At 41.7% G+C, this 16,992-nt stretch overlaps 1 protein-coding gene across 3 annotated transcripts in view; it reads right to left on the minus strand.

Annotated features, from left to right (window-relative positions):
• The window catches only part of LOC117527088 (CSC1-like protein 2), an 83,999-nt gene that overhangs the window by 27,060 nt on the left and 39,947 nt on the right, over positions 1–16,992 (minus strand). For all 3 annotated transcript variants that reach the window (XM_034189263.1, XM_034189264.1, XM_034189262.1), the window contains exons 7-16: positions 8,648–8,699; positions 8,059–8,167; positions 7,221–7,291; positions 2,921–3,001; positions 2,722–2,845; positions 2,432–2,565; positions 2,191–2,328; positions 1,951–2,104; positions 1,022–1,128; positions 852–938 (exon numbers count right to left, since the gene is read on the minus strand). In XM_034189263.1, coding sequence (XP_034045154.1) covers positions 852–938; positions 1,022–1,128; positions 1,951–2,104; positions 2,191–2,328; positions 2,432–2,565; positions 2,722–2,845; positions 2,921–3,001; positions 7,221–7,291; positions 8,059–8,167; positions 8,648–8,699 — 1,057 coding nt within the window. The remainder of the gene's footprint in view (positions 1–851; positions 939–1,021; positions 1,129–1,950; positions 2,105–2,190; positions 2,329–2,431; positions 2,566–2,721; positions 2,846–2,920; positions 3,002–7,220; positions 7,292–8,058; positions 8,168–8,647; positions 8,700–16,992) is intronic.

The following is a 16,992-nucleotide window of genomic DNA, read 5'->3' on the forward strand; positions in this document are numbered from 1 at the left end:
TCTTACCGTGTTTCCTGAGAGGGTACAGTTCACTTTTCCCGTTTCTTTTCTTTCAGATGTGATGATGAAGCCAGCGACGATTCCACGGATTCTTGTCCTTATAAGACTTGTTCAAACCGTCTTTCTCACCATCTTCTCTCTGTGCGACGTCGCTCCATGACACAGACATGCTGCACAAATCTTTTAAAAACCTGAAAGCTCTAAAAGTTTGGGATGTCCACATGCTAAGTTTAGCTTAAGCGCCGCACAGGAGCCACACAGCGTCGCTGCAGCAACCAACCAGTCCTGCTTTACGACAACTGTCATAACAGCTACACTTTGAGTGGCATTTTTCCTCCGTGAAACTCCGCGGATCCGAGGAAACTGATTTGTATCTGTAACACACAGATCAGTTTCCGCAGCCTTATAAAACTTACACAATGTCGTAAAAAAAGAGAACACTTTGCAATAAGCATTTTAAAAACTCAGTGATGTTCACGATTAAAGAGTACATCACTAACCCCCCTCCCCATGATGAAATCCATGGACGTCCGTGGATCCGCGGAGTTTTCACAGCCCTGTGTATCGAATGCCTGGGTTCTGCTTTTCTCAATCTTTTGCAGTTATTTTCCTTGACCAGTGTGAGACGTCTGACTCACACGTCTGCTGCATCTCCTGAACATATGTGGAAATACGTTTGCGACGTCGGGCTCCGCGTCTTGCAGGAGACGATGATGACTACTCAAATTTGCAGAAACGTTGTGGTGATTGGTTCATATTGCAATGCCATGCTGAATTCACAGGGACTGGCTGAATTTGTATTAATAGTTGTGATCACAACATCGCGACATCCTGGAGGGTCTGATTCTTACCTGCTGAGTCCGAGTGACGGCAGCAGCAGCACCATGAAGATCAGGAAGGTGTAACATTTATGCATAGTCGTCCTGTTCTCTCCGGACCTGCACAGACGGGGTCAAAGGTCAAGCACAGGTCAAACCACAGTCTGAGGAGGATGATGATGAAGAGGAAGCAGTGTGAACACCTGGTCCAGTGAGCTTCAAAGAAGGCGGAGTAATAGACGATGGTGGGCAGCAGGGCGGAGAACGCCCACAGCAGCAGAGTGGGGAAGAACTGAGTGATGATGGGGTTCTGTAAACAAACAAACAAACACGCAGGTAAATGTCTGATGGCTGAGTTTACAGTGACAAGGTGGAGAGCAAGGACGCCGCCACCCGACCTGCCCTTTGACTCAGAGCTTTACAGATCACACACGTGCACATGCGCACCTATGATGTCAATATTTCTAGTTTGCAACAGCAGACTTCTTTTTTTTCAAGGTCTACTGATGTACATTTGTAGACAGTCACCACCCCACAGACGTGGCATCAGCTTTGAATTTTTCCAGAAAAGCTCCAGCTGCATCATTGGATAGTGCACTGTGCTCTGTTTACACCAGAGGTCTCAAACTGATTCCAGAAAGGGCCCTTTCTGGAATCAGTTTGAGACCTCTGGTTTGCACACTGTGGAGGTAGCAGATCATCCAGGTACCGTTCAGTGAGTACTAACTACACACAAAGTCTTCAGACCCTTTACAGACTGTGAGGGCTGTTTTTTGCTGACTAAATAGTTCCTCATCAAGAAAAACACCTGAACAGCTGGTTTCCACATCCCGACACAGCAAACACTGAACAGTGTAGAACCCATAACACATGCCTGAGGAACACCAGAATTCATTGGGAAGAAGCCAGAGCGTCTGCCCCGGTTCCACACAGCTGGCGATGGGGTCCAGAATTTTCTTGGGGATCCCACAAGTCCTCAGGATGTCCCAGACAGCAGCCTGACCAAACTAATCAGTGACGGCAGAGCAAGGACACGGTGGACACCTGAGTCCAGACCAGGCTGGTCGCTGAGCAGCATGTAGCTGGAACTCTTTTCTCATCATGTGACATGCTGACAGGTTTGAGTTCTTACATTGAGATACTCCACGGGTTTGGTGACGTTGAACTTGTCCATGGTGGAGATGATGATGGCAGGTGTTGTGAGGAAGAAGAGCAGGATAAACAGGATGCTGTTGATAATGAAACAGCGAAGCCACCAGGATACTCCGCCCACTGACAGGTGCTCCCTGCAGGAGGAGGTACCAAAGGTCACGTGTTCTGAAATATGAGCCCGCACCAGGCTGTGTGCTGTGGGCGGAGCTTTGTGACTTACCAGCGGACGTTCTGCGGGTCAGGAGCGTATGTAACGCTCCAGTTGTGCACGTGAAGCACCTCGCTGAACTGAGACGAGCACGGCTCCTGCCGACACCAACAACCCTTCACCTGGCACGCATTAAAGTCCTTTAGAATACTGCAAAAAGAGGCGGAGTCAGTACTCTGTGGCTCCTCCTCCTCTCTCTATGTCGTAACAGAACACAGAGGATAAAATGACAGACAGAGTGGGCGGGGCTCACATGGCAGTCATGGCCTCGTTCTGGAAGGTGACAAAGACCATACCCAGTGGTTTGGTGTGGACCTTCTCCTTCTCCTTCCTGTACTCCTCCTTCAGCTTTGCCTCCCTTTTTGTGTAAAAACTCACTGCCTCCTCCTGTAGAACACAAAAAGAACTGCTGAGTCTCATCGGACTGCATGCGCGCGCACACATACACACACACACGTGGAAGAAGTGCACGCCCACGGCCTCAGTCTACTAAAGGACGTCTGACTGTCCTGGACTAAAGCTCAGGTGTGGTTCTGGCGTCACCTCCTCACAGCCGGCGATGGCGCAGCAGCAGAGGTGTCCACAGGGTTTGGGGTTGATCATGGTGGGAACATGCTCCTTCGCCATCAGGTCTGTGAAAAACTTCTTACTGCGCTCAGTCTTCTTCCTGAAACATGCACACACGTTACTGACAGGCCTCAACTCTGACATATCCCAGCATGCACTGTGGTGTGGCATTTACCTTTCGGCATTCAGCACCATCAGTTTGGCCACATTGTAGCAGATTCGAGCCTCCAGCACTGAGCAGTTCTCATAGGCTTGTCTGAAAAACAAACCAACCCGAGACGCAGTCACACGTTCGCTTCAAACCGCGACCAGTAATCAAGTAGTGTCTTTGCTTAGTGTTACTGACTGATGTTCACTGTGACCTGTGACGGTGTGGTGATGATGTTGACAGTGATGATGTTGACAGTGGTGATGTTGACAGTGATGTTGACGGTGATGTTGACGGTGGTGATGACGGTGATGTTTATGGTGGTGATGACGGTGGTGTTGACGGTGGTGTTGACGGTGATGTTGACGGTGGTGTTGACAGTGGTGATGTTGACAGTGATGTTGACAGTGGTGATGTTGACAGTGATGTTGACAGTGGTGATGTTGACAGTGATGTTGACAGTGGTGATGTGGTGATGTTGACAGTGGTGATGACAGTGGTGATGTTGACGATGACAGTGGTGATGTTGACGATGACAGTGGTGATGACAGTGGTGATGTTGACAGTGATGTTGACGATGACAGTGGTGATGTTGACGATGACATTGATGATGACAGTGGTGATGTTGACGATGACAGTGGTGATGTTGACAGTGGTGATGTTGACAGTGGTGATGTAGACAGTGATGATGTAGACAGTGATGATGTAGACAGTGATGATGTAGACAGTGATGTTGACAGAGATGATGTAGACAGTGATGATGTAGTGGTGATGTTGACAGTGATGTTGACAGTGATGTTGACAGTGGTGATGTTGACAGTGGTGATGTTGACAGTGGTGATGTTGACAGTGGTGATGTTGACAGTGGTGATGTGACAGTGGTGATGTTGACAGTGGTGATGTTGACAGTGGTGATGTGGTGATGATGTTGACAGTGGTGATGTTGTGATGATGTTGACAGTGGTGATGATGTGGTGATGTTGACAGTGGTGATGATGTGGTGATGTTGACAGTGGTGATGATGTGGTGATGTTGACAGTGGTGATGTTGACAGTGGTGATGTTGTGGTGATGTTGACAGTGGTGATGTTGACAGTGGTGATGATGTGGTGATGTTGACAGTGGTGATGTTGACAGTGGTGATGTTGACAGTGGTGATGATGTTGTGGTGATGTTGACAGTGGTGATGTTGACAGTGGTGATGTGGTGATGATGTTGACAGTGGTGATGTTGACAGTGGTGATGTGGTGGTGATGTTGACAGTGGTGATGTGGTGGTGATGTTGACAGTGGTGATGTTGACAGTGGTGATGTTGACAGTGGTGATGTGGTGATGATGTGGTGATGATGTTGACAGTGGTGATGTTGACAGTGGTGATGATGTTGACAGTGGTGATGTTGACAGTGGTGATGTGGTGATGATGTTGACAGTGGTGATGTTGACAGTGGTGATGTGGTGATGATGTTGACGGTGATGATGTTGACAGTGGTGATGTTGACAGTGGTGATGTTGACAGTGGTGATGACAGTGGTGATGATGACAGTGGTGATGATGTGCTGGTGATGTTGACAGTGGTGATGATGTGCTGGTGATGTTGACAGTGATGTTGACAGTGATGATGTAGTGATGATGTTGACAGTGATGTTGACAGTGATGTTGACAGTGGTGATGTTGACAGTGATGATGTAGTGGTGATGTTGACAGTGGTGATGTTGACAGTGATGATGTTGACAGTGATGATGTTGTGGTGATGTTGACAGTGATGATGATGTGGTGATGTTGACAGTGATGATGTTGTGGTGATGTTGACAGTGATGATGACAGTGGTGATGTTGTGGTGATGTTGACAGTGATGATGACAGTGGTGATGTTGACAGTGATGAGTGATGATGTAGTGGTGATGTTGACAGTGATGTTGACAGTGATGAGTGATGATGTAGTGGTGATGTTGACAGTGATGATGACAGTGATGAGTGATGATGTAGTGGTGATGTTGACAGTGATGTTGACAGTGATGATGTGGTGATGATGACAGTGATGTTGACAGTGATGAGTGATGATGTAGTGATGATGTTGACAGTGATGAGTGATGATGTAGTGATGATGTTGACAGTGATGACAGTGATGATGTAGTGGTGATGTTGACAGTGATGTTGACAGTGATGAGTGATGATGTGGTGATGATGTTGACAGTGATGAGTGATGTTGACAGTGATGATGTGGTGATGATGATAGTGATGTTGACAGTGATGAAGTGGTGATGATGACAGTGATGTTGACAGTGATGATGTGGTGATGATGACAGTGATGATGTGGTGATGATGACAGTGATGTTGACAGTGATGATGTGGTGATGATGACAGTGATGATGTGGTGATGATGATAGTGATGTTGACAGTGATGATGTGGTGATGATGACAGTGATGTTGACAGTGATGATGTGGTGATGATGACAGTGATGATGTGGTGATGATGACAGTGATGTTGACAGTGATGTAGTGGTGATGTTGACAGTGATGATGTGGTGATGATGACAGTGATGTTGACAGTGATGAGTGATGATGTAGTGGTGATGTTGACAGTGATGAGTGATGATGTAGTGGTGGTGATGACAGTGATGATGTAGTGGTGATGTTGACAGTGATGATGTAGTGGTGATGTTGACAGTGATGATGACAGTGATGAGTGATGTAGTGATGATGTTGACAGTGATGATGTAGTGATGATGTTGACAGTGATGATGACAGTGATGAGTGATGTAGTGGTGATGTTGACAGTGATGTTGACAGTGATGAGTGATGATGTGGTGATGATGATGTAGTGGTGATGTTGACAGTGATGTTGACATTGATGAGTGATGTGGTGATGATGATGTAGTGGTGATGTTGACAGTGATGAGTGATGTTGACAGTGATGATGTTGACAGTGGTGATGATGTTGACAGTGATGATGTTGACAGTGATGATGACAGTGATGAGTGATGATGTAGTGGTGATGTTGACAGTGGTGATGATGACAGTGGTGATGTTGTGGTGATGTTGACAGTGGTGATGATGTGGTGATGTTGACAGTGGTGATGATGTGGTGATGATGTGGTGATGATGTGCTGATGATGTGGTGATGTTGACAGTGATGATGATGTGATGATGTTGACAGTGATGATGACAGTGATGAGTGATGTAGTGGTGATGTTGACAGTGATGAGTGATGATGTGGTGATGATGATGTAGTGGTGATGTTGACAGTGATGTTGACATTGATGAGTGATGTGGTGATGATGATGTAGTGGTGATGTTGACAGTGATGAGGTGGTGATGATGACAGTGATGAGTGATGATGTAGTGATGATGTTGACAGTGATGACAGTGATGATGTTGACAGTGATGAGTGATGATGTAGTGATGATGTTGACAGTGATGAGTGATGATGTAGTGGTGATGTTGACAGTGATGATGTAGTGGTGATGTTGACAGTGATGATGTGGTGATGATGACAGTGATGTTGACAGTGATGACAGTGATGATGTAGTGATGATGTTGACAGTGATGAGTGATGATGTGGTGATGTTGACAGTGATGAGTGATGATGTGGTGATGTTGACAGTGATGAGTGATGATGTGGTGATGACGTTGACAGTGGTGATGACGTTGACAGTGATGATGTGGTGATGATGTTGACAGTGGTGATGACGTTGACAGTGATGATGTGGTGATGATGTTGACAGTGGTGATGACGTTGACAGTGATGATGTGGTGATGAAGTTGACAGTGATGATGTTGACAGTGGTGATGACGTTGACAGTGGTGATGACGTCGACAGTGGTGATGACGTCGACAGTGGTGATGACGTCGACAGTGGTGATGACGTCGACAGTGATGATGTGGTGATGAAGTTGACAGTGATGATGTTGACAGTGATGATGTTGACAGTGATGATGTGGTGATGATGTTGACAGTGATGTTGACAGTGATGATGTTGACAGTGATGTTGACAGTGATGATGTTGACAGTGATGTTGACAGTGATGATGTGGTGATGATGTTGACAGTGATGATGTGGTGATGATGTTGACAGTGATATTGACAGTGATGATGTGGTGATATTGACAGTGACGTTGCGACGGTGTTGACAGTGATGTTGACAGTGACGTTGCGACGGTGTCGACAGTGATGTTGACAGTGACGTTGCGACGGTGTCGACAGTGATAATGTGGTGATGTCGACAGTGGTGATGACAGCGACGCTGCGACGGCGTCGACAGCGACGCTGCGACGGCGTCGACTGTGATGATGCATTGATGTTGAGTGTGATGTTGTTGGCTCGTACTCACTCAAAATGCTGCTTGATTTGACTCTCCTCTGCATATTTGGAAATTCCAATAATAAATAAAGTGCGTTTCACCTGCAAGACAACAGAAAGGGAAATAAACATCAAATCAACATCACAAAGGGCAAAAATGTTCAAGACCCAGAAAACAAACAAACAAGCCTGGGCCTAGTATCTGCGTGGAGTTTGCGTGTTCTTGTCGTGTTTGTGTGGGTTCCCTCTGGGTGCTGTGGCTCCTCCCACTTCCAAAAACATCCAGGTTTGGTGAACTGGTGACTCCAAACTGACCACAGGTGTGACTGTATTTATTTGTCTCTATTCAACCTCAGACAACTTTATTGATCCCTAAAAGGGTAATTCATTTCACACCCAATTACCTCAGACAAATATTCAGCAATTCATCCACAATTATTATGAGCTGAACGTAATAATGGCACACATCAGAATTAAAACAACAGCACCTATACCTTTGGTTGTTTATGTACACTAAACTTTGAAACAGTCGTCATCTGAATTGAGGAAGTGTGTGTGTGTGGGGGGGGGGGGGGGGGGGGGGGGGGAGCTGCCGCAGCTAAAACTGCACTGCGCCCCAGAGGGGAAAGGGAGTGGCGTGAGCAGGGGATGAGGATAGGAACACAAATGAAGGATAGGGGTGGGAGCACGCGTATCAGTCACTGTCCATGTGTGAGTGGCAAATGAGTAAGTAATCCTGACACCTGGATTACTGGTGAAACAGGTTCAGTTCTTTATTCTGCACCAAAAAAAAAAAACAAACACTTAAAATCCTCATCTGTGAGTAAAGACACTGTGTTAGCAGCAGGGGATAGTGGGATTTTTCTCACCAGGTCATCCTCTTTGTAGTGCATCTTGGACGTGTGTCTCCTCATGCTGTAGACGGTGAGCAGCAGGTAGAGGACGGCAAAGGACGTGTGCAGCCACAGAAGGTTCGTCCTGAAACAACATTTACCTTAAACAATCTGCTGCAACTTCCTGCTACTAGCGTCTCTGTGCTAAGCTAGGTCCGTTTCAACTTCCTGCTACTAGTGTCTCTGTGCTAAGCTAGGTCCGTTTCAACTTCCTGCTACTAGCGTCTCTGTGCTAAGCTAGGTCCGTTTCAACTTCCTGCTACTAGTGTCTCTGTGCTAAGCTAGGTCCGTTTCAACTTCCTGCTACTAGCGTCTCTGTGCTAAGCTAGGTCCGTTTCAACTTCCTGCTACTAGCGTCTCTGTGCTAAGCTAGGCTGCACACATTTTCAGCAGCAGGAACTTCAAAGAGCTCTGAAATCGTGTTTTTTTTTTTTTTTTGGCGACGTTATCAGCGTGTGCACTCAGACCGGGTCTGACTCATGGACCAAGGGCTCGAGCCTGTCAGCACCTTTAAATTCAGCTCATTTTCCAGGTTTAGTCACTCCTCTGGAAGAACTGGACTCACCCTGACTTCAGGTTGGCGATTGTGGTCCGTCCGAAGCTGTAGGCGTTATTTTCTGCAGAAAACAAAACAAATGTTATTGTCTTGAAACAGACTCTTCAGCATGTGAAGCTCCTAAAAATGGTCTCCAGTAAAATCACAGCTTGAATGTTGTGACATCAGAATTAAAATATGATTGGAGAGTGCGAGTGATTGATCTGCTTCGTGCAATCGCCGTCCGATCACATGTCCACATTCTACTATCAGACAGCAAACACACCAGGGTTCTAGTCATGGTGGGCTGCGGGGGGCGGCCCCGCCCAGTGCTGCAAATTTCTGCCTGGCTATCGGGATCCAATGTACCAAAGTGTACCAATTTGGTCATATTTCAAGCTTATAGCATCATAATTTTGCGATTTTAAACCAATAACTAAAGTAATAAGAAATATATTTCTCATTTTCTTTGTACCAAATCACAAACAGCAGAGATCAGAGAGTCAGCGCGTTCTGTGGCCACAGCGGCGCACTGTGAGGAGCACCAACTGAAAACAGTGTCTCTGCTCTGAACTGAAAAAAAAAAAAGAAAAAAAAAAAACTGCCATGAAAGTCCTTCTTTATCTGTATCTGAAGATACATTCAGAAATTTTGTTTATTTTATAGTTTAAAGGCTTCGTGTTTCCAAAAAGCTCAGAGTCAGCCGCTCAGAGACACAGCCAACAGGCGTGGGGGGGGGTATCTTGTAGTCTGAAAAACAGCAGATGCATCAGAGAGAGAGACAGAGACAGAGAGAGAGAGACAGAGAGAGAGAGAGAGACAGAGAGACAGAGAGAGACAGAGAGAACAACATAAATATTTATATCTTATATCTAATATCTTTTATTATTCTTGTGTTCAATGCATCTAAAAGCACCAATAATGAGTTTAAATAAGGTTTACCAGGAGTATTTTCGTGGTATAAAACCATATCGCTTCAGAAGGCTGTGGATCCAGGGGCCCGCGGCCTTCTGACGCTATGAGCCGCGATCACATAATATACCAGGCACTAAAATGGTCCTAGCTAGAACCCTGAAACACACAGCTGCTCTACACACGCCGGTACCTTCTTTAGATGGCGGTCCAGGAGCGCCAGGGCTCCAAAACGCATCCGCACTGATAATTCTGACTACAACAAATGAGACAACAAAAACCAGAGTGTTTAGATCAGGCTGAAAACACAGGTACTGATCAGACAGAAAAACAAAACAGGCTCATCAAAGTCACACTTTGACAGGTTTCTGTGTCTAATTCTCAGCCCTGCAGGGTGTTTCAGGGACGACGAGTTCAATGAAATCAGTCCTGCAGTGAAATGTTGACCTGGGTTCTCCCAGGTGCATTTTCAGGTCTATTTACCCCCCCACCCCCAAAAAATCTCCAAAAATTCATTTTTATTTTTTTTTAATGGGGTCAGGTCATGTTTTTCCACCGCAGTCTTTTCACACAACTTGTATTGTGCTACCAGCCATTAACAAAAAATAAATAAATACATAAATAAACATACATTGTGGTTCAGAAAAGTAAACAGTAAAGGAAATGACATTCAAAGAACTCAAAAATAATAATTCTCAGTATCAATTCAAATGGAACAACAGAAGTATTTATGGCACATTAATGCATCAACTGGTTCAATCTTCACTCACTTTCTGAGTTTTCACAGTTTTGGCAGGAACTTTGGAGCTACTGATAATCTCTGTTTTACATTCTTGGCCACCTGATGTACAGATGTCCAGTTGGGTTTTCTGGGACAATCCCAGTTCCTGCCTGCGTTCATCTCTCTTCTTTGGCTTTTGCCAATTTCTTTTTAAAATACAAATGCTGCTTATATTGAAAGGTACTAAATACATTTACTCACTTTTTCATATCGAGGTAAAAATAGAGGTGAGTGCTTGAGGAAAATCATTGTTTATCTGTCTGGACCCCGATTTAACAAACATTATAAAAAGTACATTAATGCCAACATTTGTAGTCTTATGCAAGTGATAATCAAATAAAGATCTTATTACCTCCCTGGTTTGTTTTCCTGACACAGGAAGACTTAAAAAAAAAAAAAATCCATTCTCGTCTTTTTCCTCGACCCACTGCCATCTAAATCAGACAAGCTGTCCCCTCTTTATAAAACTGTCAAATCTGCCAAAACTTCAGAAAGCCGTGTCCAGAAAACCATAAAATGCAGATTTAGCAAGCCAGAATTTGTACAGAGACAATTGGAAGTAAATTCTTCCCAGACAGATTTTGAAAAACAAGATCAAAGACGTACCAGAGTGTTCGCTTTTCTCTATAAAGGATGATTTTAAAAAGTCGGGTTGCTGTTTTGGTCCTTTTGCTTGAACCATCTCCATTTTCTGATGAGCTTTAAATTGTCTCACACAGCAGAACACCGTTTCATCAGTTTGTTTTGTGTAGTTTCAGCACAGCGTCGAGTTCACGGTACAGTCTGTAACGGCAACTCTCATTGGCTGATGTGTAGAGAAGCTTGAATCTTCAACTCAACTGGGTTGCTTGACGCGAGGACAGTTTGCTTCTAATCCATGGGTTAAAGCAATAAATTTTCATCTGACTGAAATTTTTTCCTGGCAAAAATCAATGCCAGCAATTCCCTAAAATGTGGCGTAGTGGGGGCACACACAGTTTTTTCCTCAATAAATAAAATAAACACATTATACAGTATACAAATCTATTCTAAAGAGCCTCTAAGGAGAGAGAGACAAAGCATAAAATGCAAAACCTGAACATAAAGGTACATAAAAGGGTGGTGGGGGCAGGGTGTAGTCTTGATTATGGGGGTCTGGGGGATCTCCCCCAGAAATTTTTTAAAAGAGCAATTCAAATTTTGTATATTGTGGTGAATTTTAATGGGTTTGAAGCCCTCTGAAACAAATAAAACTCACTTCAAACTGTAAAGTAAAAACACAGTATTGATTATGGGGGTCTGGGGGATCTCCCCTAGAATTTTTTTTAAAAGAGCAATTCAAATTGTGTATATTCTAGTGAATTTTAATGGGTTTGAAGACCTCTGAAACAAATAAAACTCACTTCAAACTATGGGGGTCTGGGGGATCTCCCCCAGACATTTTTTAAAAGAGCAATTCAAATTTTGTATATTCTGTTGAATTTTAATGGGTTTGAAGCCCTCTGAAACAAAGAAAACTCACTTCAAACTGTAAAGTAAAAACACAGTATTGATTATGGGGGTCTGGTGGATCTCCCACAGAAATTTTTTAAAAGAGCAATTCAAATTTTGTATATTCTGTTGAATTTTAATGGGTTTGAAGCCCTCTGAAACAAATAAAACTCACTTCAAACTGTAAAGTAAAAACACAGTATTGATTATGGGGGTCTGGGGGATCTCCCCTAGAATTTTTTTTAAAAGAGCAATTCAAATTTTGTATATTCTAGTGAATTTTAATGGGTATGAAGCCCTCTGAAACAAAGAAAACTTACTTCAAACTATGGGGGTCTGGGGGATCTCCCCCAGAAATTTTTTAAAAGAGCAATTCAAATTTTGTATATTCTGTTGAATTTTAATGGGTTTGAAGCCCTCTGAAACAAATAAAACTCACTTCAAACTGTAAAGTAAAAACACAGTATTGATTATGGGGGTCTGGGGGATCTCCCCTAGAATTTTTTTTTAAAAGAGCAATTCAAATTGTGTATATTCTAGTGAATTTTAATGGGTTTGAAGACCTCTGAAACAAATAAAACTCACTTCAAACTATGGGGGTCTGGGGGATCTCCCCCAGACATTTTTTAAAAGAGCAATTCAAATTTTGTATATTCTGTTGAATTTTAATGGGTTTGAAGCCCTCTGAAACAAATAAAACTCACTTCAAACTGTAAAGTAAAAACACAGTATTGATTATGGGGGTCTGGTGGATCTCCCACAGAAATTTTTTAAAAGAGCAATTCAAATTTTGTATATTCTGTTGAATTTTAATGGGTTTGAAGCCCTCTGAAACAAATAAAACTCACTTCAAACTGTAAAGTAAAAACACAGTATTGATTATGGGGGTCTGGGGGATCTCCCCTAGAATTTTTTTTAAAAGAGCAATTCAAATTTTGTATATTCTAGTGAATTTTAATGGGTATGAAGCCCTCTGAAACAAAGAAAACTTACTTCAAACTATGGGGTCTGGGGGATCTCCCCCAGAAATTTTTTAAAAGAGCAATTCAAATTTTGTATATTCTGTTGAATTTTAATGGGTTTGAAGCCCTCTGAAACAAATAAAACTCACTTCAAACTGTAAAGTAAAAACACAGTATTGATTATGGGGGTCTGGGGGATCTCCCCTAGAATTTTTTTTAAAAGAGCAATTCAAATTTTGTATATTCTAGTGAATTTTAATGGGTATGAAGCCCTCTGAAACAAAGAAAACTTACTTCAAACTATGGGGGTCTGGGGGATCTCCCCCAGAAATTTTTTAAAAGAGCAATTCAAATTTTGTATATTCTGTTGAATTTTAATGGGTTTGAAGCCCTCTGAAACAAATAAAACTCACTTCAAACTGTAAAGTAAAAACACAGTATTGATTATGGGGGTCTGGGGGATCTCCCCTAGAATTTTTTTTAAAAGAGCAATTCAAATTGTGTATATTCTAGTGAATTTTAATGGGTTTGAAGACCTCTGAAACAAATAAAACTCACTTCAAACTATGGGGGTCTGGGGGATCTCCCCCAGACATTTTTTAAAAGAGCAATTCAAATTTTGTATATTCTGTTGAATTTTAATGGGTTTGAAGCCCTCTGAAACAAATAAAACTCACTTCAAACTGTAAAGTAAAAACACAGTATTGATTATGGGGGTCTGGTGGATCTCCCACAGAAATTTTTTAAAAGAGCAATTCAAATTTTGTATATTCTGTTGAATTTTAATGGGTTTGAAGCCCTCTGAAACAAATAAAACTCACTTCAAACTGTAAAGTAAAAACACAGTATTGATTATGGGGGTCTGGGGGATCTCCCCTAGAATTTTTTTTAAAAGAGCAATTCAAATTTTGTATATTCTAGTGAATTTTAATGGGTATGAAGCCCTCTGAAACAAAGAAAACTTACTTCAAACTATGGGGGTCTGGGGGATCTCCCCCAGAAATTTTTTAAAAGAGCAATTCAAATTTTGTATATTCTGTTGAATTTTAATGGGTTTGAAGCCCTCTGAAACAAATAAAACTCACTTCAAACTGTAAAGTAAAAACACAGTATTGATTATGGGGGTCTGGGGGATCTCCCCTAGAATTTTTTTTAAAAGAGCAATTCAAATTTTGTATATTCTAGTGAATTTTAATGGGTATGAAGCCCTCTGAAACAAAGAAAACTTACTTCAAACTATGGGGGTCTGGGGGATCTCCCCTAGAATTTTTTTTAAAAGAGCAATTCAAATTGTGTATATTCTAGTGAATTTTAATGGGTTTGAAGCCCTCTGAAACAAATAAAACTCACTTCAAACTGTAAAGTAAAAACACAGTATTGATTATGGGGGTCTGGTGGATCTCCCACAGAAATTTTTTAAAAGAGCAATTCAAATTTTGTATATTCTGTTGAATTTTAATGGGTTTGAAGCCCTCTGAAACAAATAAAACTCACTTCAAACTGTAAAGTAAAAACACAGTATTGATTATGGGGGTCTGGGGGATCTCCCCTAGAATTTTTTTTTAAAAGAGCAATTCAAATTGTGTATATTCTAGTGAATTTTAATGGGTTTGAAGACCTCTGAAACAAATAAAACTCACTTCAAACTATGGGGGTCTGGGGGATCTCCCCCAGACATTTTTTAAAAGAGCAATTCAAATTTTGTATATTCTGTTAAATTTTAATGGGTTTGAAGCCCTCTGAAACAAATAAAACTCACTTCAAACTGTAAAGTAAAAACACAGTATTGATTATGGGGGTCTGGGGGATCTCCCCTAGAATTTTTTTTAAAAGAGCAATTCAAATTGTGTATATTCTAGTGAATTTTAATGGGTTTGAAGACCTCTGAAACAAATAAAACTCACTTCAAACTGTAAAATAAAAACACAGTATTGATTATGGGGGTCTGGGGGATCTCCCCTAGAATTTTTTTTAAAAGAGCAATTCAAATTGTGTATATTCTAGTGAATTTTAATGGGTTTGAAGACCTCTGAAACAAATAAAACTCACTTCAAACTATGGGGGTCTGGGGGATCTCCCCCAGACATTTTTTAAAAGAGCAATTCAAATTTTGTATATTCTGTTGAATTTTAATGGGTTTGAAGCCCTCTGAAACAAATAAAACTCACTTCAAACTGTAAAATAAAAACACAGTATTGATTATGGGGGTCTGGGGGATCTCCCCTAGAATTTTTTTTAAAAGAGCAATTCAAATTGTGTATATTCTAGTGAATTTTAATGGGTTTGAAGACCTCTGAAACAAATAAAACTCACTTCAAACTATGGGGGTCTGGGGGATCTCCCCCAGACATTTTTTAAAAGAGCAATTCAAATTTTGTATATGCTGTTGAATTTTAATGGGTATGAAGCCCTCTGAAACAAAGAAAACTTACTTCAAACTATGGGGGTCTGGGGGATCTCCTCCAGAAATTTTTTAAAAGAGGAATTCAAATTTTGTATATTCTAGTGAATTTTAATGGGTATGAAGCCCTCTGAAACAAATAAAAGTCACTTCAAACTGTCAAGTAAAAATTCTTTGTCTTCTGTAATATTTCGATCTGTTCTAATCCAGTAAATGCACCAAACTGGTCCTGTGTCACTGACTGTACAGTCAATAAAATACAAAATTAGGGTTAAAGCAACTGACAGTGTTGTTCTGCTATGCACAAAGTAACACTGTCACCAGTTTTGAAAACGCATGCGCACTGAGAAACTCAAAACTGGTTTATTCACATTTAAAATAGTAAAATGCATCTCACTCATAAAATAAACTAGGGCTGCAAGTAACGATTATTTTAGTAATAAATTATTTTTTTGATTGTTTTGTTTGTTTGTTTTTTTAACTTACATTTGAGTTTTGCCATTATTTCTTTGAGTTATTATTAAAAGGCCTTTGTCACACAACATCAACGTTTGAGCTTGTAATAAAGTTATGATGTTATATTCTCATCAAAAACATACCTGGAGTAGTGTTTAGTTTTATTTTGCACCTACATACATCACTGACACACAACAAAGAGATTTCCATCAGGTTTAGATGCCGACAGAAACTATCTCAACCACTGACAACATATTACAGCAAGAGTCCACAAAACTATTTTAAAGTCCTGACTAAAGTGTAATATGTGATCTTTAATCAGATATTTTCACAAAAAAAACAAGACACAAATGTTACTTTTTCTTGTGTAAAAACACAGCTTAGATGTGGTTTGACCGAAACAAATTGTCATTAAACAAATAAAACAGGGATGAAGTGGAGGTTTAAGAGTCACTAGGTGTTCACAGGAAACACTTATTTATTTCTATATTTACTTATTCATGTTCATTGGTTTTGCCTTTTCTGTTGTGTTTTGTTTTATCAAATCAAATCAATTTTATTTATATAGCGCCAAATCACAACAAACAGTTGCCCCAAGGCGCTTTATATTGTAAGGCAAAGCCATACAATAATTACAGAAAAACCCCAACGGTCAAAACGACCCCCTGTGAGCAAGCACTTGGCGACAGTGGGAAGGAAAAACTCCCTTTTAACAGGAAGAAACCTCCAGCAGAACCAGGCTCAGGGAGGGGCAGTCTTCTGCTGGGACTGGTTGGGGCTGAGGGAGAGAACCAGGAAAAAGACATGCTGTGGAGGGGAGCAGAGATCGATCACTAATGATTAAATGCAGAGTGGTGCATACAGAGCAAAAAGAGAAAGAAACAGTGCATCATGGGAACCCCCCAGCAGTCTAAGTCTATAGCAGCATAACTAAGGGATGGTTCAGGGTCACCTGATCCAGCCCTAACTATAAGCTTTAGCAAAAAGGAAAGTTTTAAGCCTAATCTTAAAAGTAGAGAGGGTGTCTGTCTCCCTGATCTGAATTGGGAGCTGGTTCCACAGGAGAGGAGCCTGAAAGCTGAAGGCTCTGCCTCCCATTCTACTCTTACAAACCCTAGGAACTACAAGTAAGCCTGCAGTCAGAGCGAAGCACTCTATTGGGGTGATATGGTACTATGAGGTCCCTAAGATAAGATGGGACCTGATTATTCAAAACCTTATAAGTAAGAAGAAGAATTTTAAATTCTATTCTAGAATTAACAGGAAGCCAATGAAGAGAGGCCAATATGGGTGAGATATGCTCTCTCCTTCTAGTCCCCGTCAGTACTCTAGCTGCAGCATTTTGAATTAACTGAAGGCTTTTCAGGGAACTTTCAGGACAACCTGATAATAA

Source organism: Thalassophryne amazonica, chromosome 15 (genome assembly GCF_902500255.1).
Source record: "Thalassophryne amazonica chromosome 15, fThaAma1.1, whole genome shotgun sequence".
Lineage (NCBI taxonomy): Eukaryota > Metazoa > Chordata > Actinopteri > Batrachoidiformes > Batrachoididae > Thalassophryne > Thalassophryne amazonica.